The sequence below is a fragment of the Penaeus vannamei genome, chromosome 28, assembly GCF_042767895.1.
Source record: "Penaeus vannamei isolate JL-2024 chromosome 28, ASM4276789v1, whole genome shotgun sequence".
Lineage (NCBI taxonomy): Eukaryota > Metazoa > Arthropoda > Malacostraca > Decapoda > Penaeidae > Penaeus > Penaeus vannamei.
The window spans coordinates 14,335,596-14,347,262 of record NC_091576.1 but is presented as its reverse complement, the minus strand read 5'-3'; the positions used below and the strand labels follow the sequence as shown (position 1 = coordinate 14,347,262).

General features: G+C 34.1%; 1 protein-coding gene across 1 annotated transcript; it reads right to left on the bottom strand.

Annotated features, from left to right (window-relative positions):
* Positions 1 to 317: 317 nt before the first annotated feature.
* Positions 318 to 1,289, bottom strand: LOC113813662 (uncharacterized). Its single transcript, XM_070141530.1, has 3 exons — positions 1,254 to 1,289; positions 454 to 988; positions 318 to 338 (listed from the first exon to the last, which is right to left on the bottom strand). Exons 2-3 carry the CDS (start codon positions 922 to 924, stop codon positions 318 to 320), a joined length of 492 nt encoding a protein of 163 aa, XP_069997631.1. The 5' UTR covers positions 925 to 988; positions 1,254 to 1,289.
* Between the last annotated feature and the right edge of the window lie 10,378 nt (positions 1,290 to 11,667).

Genomic DNA, 11,667 nt, shown 5'->3' with positions numbered 1-11,667 from the left:
CTTTCATATATTGGCTAATTCTGTATAGACAGATATGTGTCTTTTGTTCTGTCTTATCGCCTGTGCTTTCATCATGAAGAGCTGCGCAGAAAAAAATGGATCATACTTCAAGATGTATCAGTCAATAAGGCAATGCTTGTAAGGACAAATGACTGGTTATGAAACAACCTGGCCCCCACTCTCCAGAGGTGAATATTAAGATATAAACAATGAATGATAATAATAGAAATTACATAGGCTAGGAACAGGTGGTTAATAAAAGGTATGTTAAAAAATGACCAGTTTATTTCTCTTTTCAATGCTGCATCATGTATTTATCAGCAAGTTCTAGTGGTATCCTGTGGGGAAAAATGTCAATGCACAGATGTATAAAATGAGACTTTTTTCTTTTAGTTAGATATGATGTGATTACTGTTATTCTTTAACTGACGGACGAGACAACAGACAACTTACCGTAACCCCCATGCCCCTTTCCATACCCTCCGTGTCCTCCATGCCCGTATCCTCCGCCGCCATGTCCTCCGTGTCCGTATCCTCCGCCGCCATGTCCTCCGTGTCCGTATCCGCCACCATGTCCTTTGCCGTATCCACCACTATGACCTCCATGTCCTTTGCCGTATCCGCCACCGTGTCCCCCATGACCGTGTCCGTATCCACTGCCGCCGTGTCCTTTGCCATAGCCTCCTCCGTGTCCCTTGCCATAGCCTCCTCCGTGTCCGTGTCCTTTGCCGTAACCGCCTCCGTGTCCCTTGCCATAGCCTCCTCCGTGTCCGTGTCCTTTGCCATAGCCTCCTCCGTGTCCGTGTCCTTTGCCATAGCCTCCTCCGTGTCCGTGTCCTTTGCCATAGCCTCCTCCGTGACCGTCATGACCTTTCCCATACCCTCCGTGACCCTTACCGTGGCCGCCATGTCCCCCGTGGCCATACCCTGGGTCGGCCAGGGACAGCGCCACCACCACCAGCACGACAAACGCCACAAGACCCACACGCTGGAAAGTAAAGGAATTACGCTAATGATAATAATAATTTCTAGATTCTTATGCAACAGGTGTAGGAATGGAATGAAAGGAATCCTTTAACTAGGATAAAAACTCTGTAAGTCATTCAAGGATTGTTGAATACTTCTTAAAGAGAGAGAGAGAGAGAGAGAGAGAGAGAGAGAGAGAGAGAATTAGACAGATAAGGCGAAAGATAGAAAGGAGGACGCATGGATAAGTACACCACATTTCCAGAACAAACAACTCTTCAACTCACCATCCCGTAAGCCATGATCACTGCAAAAGGACACGGAGGAACTGCCGTTGAATTCGCAAACCCGCGATATATATACACACTCCAGTGTCATGGCAGGGAGTAATAGGCAAAGGAAATAGGTAAAATAGGTGAAAGGGGGTTAAATGTGGAGTAGGAAAGGGGAGGGGCAGTTTGCAAGGTAGGGGGAGATTGAGCTGGCCGTTACATCACGAGGAGGAGAACAATAAGTCACTGATGTTCCGCTTAAATAAGATGTGACTTAGATGCAAGAGTGTTTTTTTTATTATTATTATTATTACTTCAGACATCGTTGTTCCATAATTATGTCTCAAACGTAATATTTTCATGTTCAAAAATGAAAATAAGAATAAAACAAAAATGAATAAATAAAAATTAAAAAAATAAATAATAAAATAAAATAAAATGCAGTGTAAAGTTTAGTATATTAAAACACACTAATAACAAAATATTCAGCGTGTATCGTTCTCACATTTGTCATACAGCAAAATTTCAGAGGTTTGTCACTAAATATATTTTTTCAAACTATTGGTAAATGCTAGCAATTACTTGCTATTTAACACCGGTTAAATCAATCACATATATACTGTTTAACTACTTAACTTCCCTACATTGAACTCAATAACATTACTAGTGACTATGGAACACAAACACAATATATTGACAGTTATTTAGTCCAATTCTTTATAATGATATATGTGAAGTTATTAAAAACTAATGAGATAATTACGAAAATGATAGATCTATCAATTTGTTGATTACGTTCACTATCGCCACCGTTATATTTATTGTTAAAGTAGTACTAGTTATTAGTGTTGACTGGATTTGTTTTACTTCCCATTGTTCCTGCTACTTTTCTTATTATTCCCATTACAAATGATACTACTACTATTACAATGACTATCATCATTATTATTACTACTATTATTATTACTGCTGCTTCTACTAATATCACCATAATTATTTTTTTCTGATTACCTTTTTTATTATCATCACTATTGTTGATATCATTGGCATTACTGTACTTAGTATCATAAGCTTTAATTTCATGTTATTTAGTAATATTATTTCTGCTACTCGTATTGCTATCAGTATCATTAACATTGTTAATTCGATCGTTATCATCATTATTTACGGTTGATATTCTCATAGTCATCATAGTTACCGTAATTTACATTAATAGGTTTGTTATTTTTGTCGCTGCTAGAATCACTAGCATTATTTTCATTATTGTTACTATTTTAACTATTATTATCATTATCATTATCATCATCATCCTTACATTACAATATTTTCATAATGAAAATAACAATTATTAAAATAAATAATTAATATTAATTTTACATTGTTTTTACCTACTTTTTATCATCATTAATGCTATTAAATTCATCACCATTAATATTATTGATAAAATTGTTGTTACTGTTATCGCCATATGTATGTGTGTGTGTGTGTGTGTGTGTGTGTGTGTGTGTGTGTGTGTGTGTGTGTGTGTGTGTGTGTGTGTGTGTGTGTGTGTGTGTGTGTGCATACACATATAAATATGCACACACACACATATACATGATAATGATTGATTTCATAATAATAAACTTAATACTCATCACAGTGGTATGGGCAATGATAATAACAACGATGTCGATAATTATAATGGTAGTTATAGGGATAACAATAACAGTGATAGTAATGATAGTCAATCACCACCAATAATGATGATAATGATAATAATAATATGTGTATTTTTATTATATGTATGTATACACACACATACACACACACACAAACACACACACACACACACACACACACACACACACACACACACACACACACACACACACACACACACACACACACACACACACACACACACACACGTACATATATATATATATATATATATATATATATATATATATATATATATACAGACACACACACAGTCATATATATGTGTATGTGTATATATGATATATACATACACACATACACACACATATAAGGCATATACATTTATACATATATGCAAACATACATACATATATGCATATCGTTATTATTTTCATTACCCCTACTATTACCAACAGCAGTAATAGCAAATCAGTAACATGAACACAATCAACAAATGGATAATGAAATTTGTTAGTTTCAGTGGTGTCTTTCATTTTCTTATCTAACTCATTTGTTTTTGTTTTTAATAACTTCACATACATTATAGAGAATGAGACTAAAGGACAGTCAATAGTGCTTGTGCTCCATAGGCACTAATAGTGTTTTTGAGTTCTATGTAGGAAAATTCTCGAAAGTAATTTCCTTGGCTGAATATGGTATTAAGGATTAATAAATTGCCCGCTAGAGTTACTGTAGTTCTGCAATTTGTTATAGGTATATGTTACGAATTTAGGTGCGGATTTATAACGTTATTTTTGATAGATGTAATGTGTGGATATTTTGAAAATTCAAAATGCCATCTTATTCCACAGCAGTTATATGTCATCTTTTCTGAAAACATTTATGTTTATTTTTTCCCTCGTATTGGTTCATGATCATTTGATGACTGAAAAATTACATTTCTGAGGAACTAAAATGAGCGAAGAGAACCATCGCCTAAAGTAAGTGAAATGCCATTAATCTAAGACAAGAAGAGGCAGATCTAATGAGGACCGCGGAATTAAACTGCATTATCTGTGATTGATTTAATTTTTGTTAAATAGCAACAATAATTGTTTGCATGTATTAATAGTTTGAAAAATAGTATGAAGAGTCAAACCTCTTAAATTTTGCTGTATGACTAATGCGAGAACTATACACATTGATTATTTAATTCTCACTCTGTTTTTAATCTTCATTTTACACTATATTTTTCCAACATGGAAATATTGCGGTTGAAGCACAACTATGTAACAACGATGCCTGAAGAAATGCAGCGAAACGACAAAAAGTCACTCTTGCATCTAAGTCACTACGCCCTATTTGAGCGGAACATCAGTGACTTATTGTTCTCCTCCTCGTGATGTAACGGCCAGCTCAATCTCCCCCTACCTTGCAAACTGCCCCTCCCCTTTCCTGCTCCACATTTAACCCCCTTTCACCTATTTTACCTATTTCCTTTGCCTATTACTCCCTACCGTGACACTGGAGTGTGTATATATATCGCGGGTTTGCGAATTCAACGGCAGTTCCTCCGTGTCCTTTTGCAGTGATCATGGCTTACGGGATGGTGAGTTGAAGAGTTGTTTGTTCTGGAAATGTGGTGTACTTATCCATGCGTCCTCCTTTCTATCTTTCGTCTTATCTATCTAATTCTCTCTCTCTCTCTCTCTCTCTCTCTCTCTCTCTCTCTCTCTCTCTCTCTCTCTCTCTCTCTCTCTTTAAGAAGTATTCAACAATCCTTGAATGACTTACAGAGTTTTTATCCTAGTTAAAGGATTCCTTTCATTCCATTCCTACACCTGTTGCATAAGAATCTAGAAATTATTATTATCATTAGCGTAATTCCTTTACTTTCCAGCGTGTGGGTCTTGTGGCGTTTGTCGTGCTGGTGGTGGTGGCGCTGTCCCTGGCCGACCCAGGGTATGGCCACGGGGGACATGGCGGCCACGGTAAGGGTCACGGAGGGTATGGGAAAGGTCATGGCGGTCACGGAGGAGGCTATGGCAAAGGACACGGACACGGAGGAGGCTATGGCAAGGGACACGGAGGCGGTTACGGCAAAGGACACGGACACGGAGGAGGCTATGGCAAGGGACACGGAGGAGGCTATGGCAAAGGACACGGCGGCAGTGGATACGGACACGGTCATGGGGGACACGGTGGCGGATACGGCAAAGGACATGGAGGTCATAGTGGTGGATACGGCAAAGGACATGGTGGCGGATACGGACACGGAGGACATGGCGGCGGAGGATACGGACACGGAGGACATGGCGGCGGAGGATACGGGCATGGAGGACACGGAGGGTATGGAAAGGGGCATGGGGGTTACGGTAAGTTGTCTGTTGTCTCGTCCGTCAGTTAAAGAATAACAGTAATCACATCATATCTAAAAGAAAAAAGTCTCATTTTATACATCTGTTCATTGAAATTTTTTCCCACAGGATACCACTAGAACTTGCTGATAAATACATGATGCAGCATTGAAAAGATAAATAAACTGGTAATTGTTTACATACCTTTTATTAGCCACCTGTTCCTAGCTTTATTATTATTATTATTATTCATTGTTTATATCTTAATGTTTACCTTTGGAGGGTGGAGGACAGGTTGTATCATTCTCAGTTCTTTGTCGTTCTGAGCATTGCCTTATTAATTGGTACATCTTAAAGTATGATTTTTTTTCTTTTTCTTGTGCAGCTCTTCATGAAAACACTGGCGATAAGACAGAACAAACATTATATAAAAGTAGAGCTGAACAAAATTTACAACAATATATTTATATATATTTCTGTATGCAATAATATTCTTTCATATCACACTTTCCAAAACTGATATACTCCAAGTGCATCACAACACATGGATAAGTAGTAGGACTGAAATACAAAGAATTGTGAAGATGATAGTGATATTAATAATGATGATAATTAACAACAGTAATAAGAAAAGTCATAACATTGTGATTGTATTTGACAATATTGATAATAATAACAAGATAGCAGTAACGAAAATAACAAAACAAATAATAACAATATCAATAATATCAGTTGCAACGATAATGGCTATAATGACTGTAATGATATAGTTGCAAATCTTAGGGATAATGTAAACATGCGATATAACCTGCAAACAGAGGTGAAACTTTAAATCATGGCAACATTTATATTTAATTATTAATTATTTTATATTTTCACATAGAATAAATTTGTAATAAAACAGGGAAGATTTTCTCTTCACTATTATCATTATTGTCACATTCACTGTTATTATCATCATTATCTTTTTTATTATCTTCATTTGTATAATATTCATTATTATCACCCACTGTTGTTGTTCTTACAATTATCTGATAAGTACATACATATGTATATAAATATTTCAAATATTAGAATTACTATATTTTTTATGTCTTTATATAGATATGTATGTATATGCACAAACACACACATGCACGCACAGTCATATACATGTATACTAAATATTATATACATATGTATATACATACATATATATATATATATATACAAACATATCTATATTATATTTATTATACAGGTATATATATACATATATATAGATATGTATATTGTGTATATTATTTCTATTTTACACACACACACACTCACACACACACACACACACACACACACACATATATATATATATATGTGTGTGTGTGTGTGTGTACGTGTGTGTGTGTGTGTGTGTGTGTGTGTGTGTGTGTGTGTGTGTGTGTGTGTGTGTGAATATATATATTCTTTTCAGAAAAAAAAATGGGGAGAATTTCGAGTAGTAGTACCTCTTTTATTCTATCTATCCTAGTGATTTATTCACAGAACTGACTGACAAGTAACTGCTAAGAGAACAGGGACGAGTATTTGGTAAAATGAGTGTATTCAGAAATGCAAATCATATATTAAGCCAAGAAATATTGTGCTGCGGGTCCGGCAGAGTGACAAGGAGAAACAAAATACTGTATGGTTTTGTTTCTTCATCAGAACTATCGCCTCACTGTAGACAATATACTGGGTAATTGACTTAAAATGTAGGCAAATACTTTTTTATATACTGGACATTAGTACTCGAATATCAGTTCTCAATATATCGATATTTGAACGAAAGCTAATCGGTATCGTACTAAAACAGTAGCATCGCTCTTCTCAAACTATTACAGTTACATATATCAAAAAAGAAAAGAAAAAAAAGTGAAAACGACTCTTGATAAACCAAGCTTAATGAACAGTAAATATATTTCAAACGATTGAATTCTTAATGTACAGCCATTTTATATGAATAACGAAATTTTTTATATATTATCTCAGATAAAAGCAAAGATGATAGGTATTGCAAAAGTAGTTATATATGCCAAAAATATGAATAAATAAAATAACGGCTGTTATAAAATCATACAGGCTTTAACAGTTTTACAATGAGTATTTTAAGTATATCAATTTAGTATATGATGTTATATAACTAAAATCGATAATGCGATTATCGTTGTCACTATCATTATCATTATCATCGTGAACACTATTATTATTTTCATTATTTTTATTGTTTGGACTGTAATAATGATAATAAAAATGATAATGATGATGATGATGATAGTAAGAATAACAAGCATTAGGGGTTTTTTTAAATAAAATAATCATTCTCCTGTTTATTGTTATTAACTATACTTTGCCATAACCACCACCGTGCCCGTAACCGTGCCCCTTGCCATAGCCTCCTCCATGACCGCCCTGACCTTTTCCATACCCTATATGACCCTGACCTTGACTGCCATTTCCCCCGTGGCCGTACCCTGGGTCGGCCAGGGACAGCGCCACCTACACGCTGCAGTGTAAAGAAATACTGTAAAGATATTTTGGGATTTCAATATCATATCTCAGGTTATATAATCGGAACAAGATTAATTCTACTGCTAAGTTAACAATTTAACACCTCAAATAGCCTTTAAACTAAATAAAATATTCCTAAATTGAGATACAGATAGAGAGGGGTAAATAGATGATAGAGACGGGTGGGGGGAGGGTATGTGAAGGTCAAATTCCCAGAACGAACAACCCTAAACTCACCATGCTGTTTACGTGTTTACTGCACACGAGGCATAAGGTATTACCGTTGATATCGTAAATCTGCAACGTATGTGTACAATCTGATGTCTCGGTAATGGGCAATTGAGGTAAGGTATATGAAAGGGGTTAGGTGGGGAGTAAGAAAGAGGGAAATAGTTTGCAATGAGTGAGGAGGTCGGACAGGCTGTCACAGCACAAGGAGAAGAACAATATCACCGATGTTCCGCTCAAAAAGGTTTTAGTGACACATATTACATGATTGTAAAGCGTAATATTTCCCTGTGGTGAAAAAATTACCACTGTTGTTAGTAAAGTGACAGTGGAAATCAATCAGTCATTTTTTAAGGAAAATGATGAAACCGTGTAAAATGACGTTTTCTGTTTTAAAAAAATTAGTGAGACTGAAACAATCAAAGTATATTTTAGTTATATAAAGACATTTTACAGCGTTTTTTCTTGCCTCTTTGATATTGTACTAATAGATTGTTTCTTCAAATTACTAGTGCATGTAAAAGAGTATATGTTGCTATTTCACAACGTATGCATATTCCTAACAAAATTCAGATATGATGCTTGATTTCGCAGTCTTAATTAGATCAGCCTTTGCTCTTCCAAGATTAATAGTATTTCAGATATTCTAAATGATGTTTATCAGTTCCTTACTTTGGAAAAACAGTGAAAATCGCCAGCACATCCGGGGAAAAGATACACGATATGAGACAAGAAGCAGTTGAAAAGCAACCCCGACAGTGCAGTATATCGCATACCCTGCAATGGTTGCGATAAGGCCTATTTTGGTGAAACGGGACGAGGCTTCAACACCAGGATCATCGAACATCGAGCCGACGTCCGTCACCACAGGACTTCCAATGCCATGGTAGTTCATGTAGAAGCTGGACATCTACCGAACTGGAAGGAAGCCGAAGTAATCCATGAAGGATTGAGTAAACATAAAAGGAAGGTCATGGAAGCTGCATACATCGCGACAGAAAAGAATATGAACACCGCATCAGGCAGGTTTAAAGTATCCAAGGTCGCAGCTGCAATTATGCGCGTAACGAGTGCGAGGTTGCAGTCGTCAGGTGATTTACCAGCTCCCATGTAGTATATATATGCTATGTATTTTCACTAATATATGAGCCTCCAGGCTAGTACAGTGGTAACGTGTCGGCCTCTCATCCAAGAGGTCGGTGGTTCGCGCCCCGCCCAGGCGCGAGAAGTTGCAATTGTCGCCCGGAGGTTACTGCTGTGGCTGGGCACCGCGGTGGGTAAGGACTAAGCTTTGTCGCGTCAACATTCGCTGACACACGTTGATCGGGCGAGGCTCAACTTCGCATATCGGACTTATCCTTATCTTATGTATTTCTGATGAAGACGTAATCGAAACCGGTCAAATACATCTCTTGTATTGTGAAGATATCCAGTCTCATTCATACCTTTTCTACATTTGTCAACATGGATACGTTTCATATATATATATATATATATATATATATATATATATATATATATATATATATATATATACATATATGTATATATATACACACATTGTACATATATAAGCATAATAATGATAATAATAATAATAATAATCGTATTGATATGCCATTATTGATGTTGAAGATCATTAGTGTTATGATTAATATAACAACCAGTATTGATATTATTGTTGTTTTTGGTGATTTGGAATTTAGGCCTTTCATTGTTGTTGATGTTTTTGCTATTATTCCCTTACACGTAATGATGTTACTATTTCTATGATTATCGCTTGTTACTTTTACTAGTATTGATGCTTTTAATAAACAGCGATATCACTGTAATAAATATGACATTAGCCAGTATCATTAGCTGTTATATTCTTATTATTATTACTGTTAATGGATTATCATTAATATCTTCTTCTATTTTCATCATATTCATTGTTTTATTATCAACATAATTTCTATTTCTATGCTGATATTTCTTGTAATTATCCCCATTGCTGTTATCATTATCATTAATGTTATTGTCATTATCATTAATGTTATTATTGTCATTATTATTATTATTATTATTATTATTATTATTGTTATCATTAAGATCATTACTATTATCGTTATCATTTAAATCATGATCATTATTATTTTTCTTTTTCTTTTTCATCATAGTCATCGAAATCGTCACCATCATTATCATTATCGTTATAATTATCATGTTTAAAATTGTTACCATTATCATCGTTATTACTATCATTATTGATAATGCTATTGCTATTATCATTATCATCATTATCATTATCATTATCATTATCATTATCATTATCATTTTTATCATTATCATTATCATTATCATTATCATCATTATTATTATTATCATTATCATCATTATCAATATCATTATCATCACCATCATCATTTGTATTGTCATTATAGTTATTTCCATCATTGCCATTATCTGCATCATCCTCATTGTCATCATTATGGTTATTATCATTCCATCATTGTCATTATTATCACAACTTATTTTATCACCATTATCAGTATTATCATTTCCGTGAGCATGATCATGGTATGACCATAATATCATTACTGTCATTATTATCATTATCCCTTATTATCACTATCATTAAGATAATCATTAATAGTATTACTATCAATATTATTATCTTTGCTATTATTACTATTGTTTTTATCATAATTGTTATTACTGTTATTTTTATTATTGTTGTTTATATAATCATCGTTATTATTTCTTTAATTATCATCCTTATTATGATGATTATAATGAGTGGTATTATTGTAATCATGACTCTTTATCATTATTACCCTTATGATGATTACAATTTTCATTCTTTTTATGGTGCTTGTCATTATAATGAGCATAATTATTTTAATTGCTTAGATTATCATTATTGTTAATAGTTTTATTATCATAATTGTTATGATTATTATTATATTTGCTACTATTATTATTATCACTATTAGTATAATTATTAAGTTTTTTTATTATTTTTAATCATTTTATTGATAATCATTAATCACAATAGTAATGATAATAATTATACTATTGTTAATATTGATATCATTACTTTTATTAGTATTCCTATTACCATAATTTTTAGAAGAAAATCTCAGAGAAACTAAATCTTTATTTGCACTACACCCACTAATATTTTATTTAAATTACTATCTTTTATTGTTATTATTATTATCATTATCAACATTAATAGCATTATTGTTATCAACAGTGGTAGAGAGAAAATAAAAAAATCAAAGCAATCTTTTATTCCCTTCTAATGGTATTTATTACCTCGTGAATATACATTAACTAAATATGAGCGAGAATTATATAAGTTGATACATATATTGATGTTATTTATCATAACTTTTACAAATACAATATACTTTTAAGAAATGCTCACTAATTCACTTATATAGCATTGACTTTATCATCAATCACTGGTATTCATTTTAGCAACGTTCCCATCTCTACAACACTGACTGAAATAAAGTTTTAAAAAAATAATAATAATAATTTTAATTAACCGTTCCATTCTACAGTCTTTGTTGCCAGTGTAGTGAGCCATGATCAGTTCCCGGCCATTTCATGGTGTTGCTTCATGGCAGTCTCGTCCACTATAAGAACGGGACCAACACCGACCAGGCCATCCAGTGACTGTCTGG

Excerpts from the sequence above, each read along its gene's own strand:
- LOC113813662 (XM_070141530.1), bottom strand. The coding sequence starts at position 924 with ATGGCCACGGGGGACATGGCGGCCACGGTAAGGGTCACGGAGGGTATG. Across the intron at positions 339-453 it reads AAAGGGGCATGGGGGTTACG|GATACCACTAGAACTTGCTG; the intron begins GTAAGTTGTCTG and ends TTTTCCCCACAG.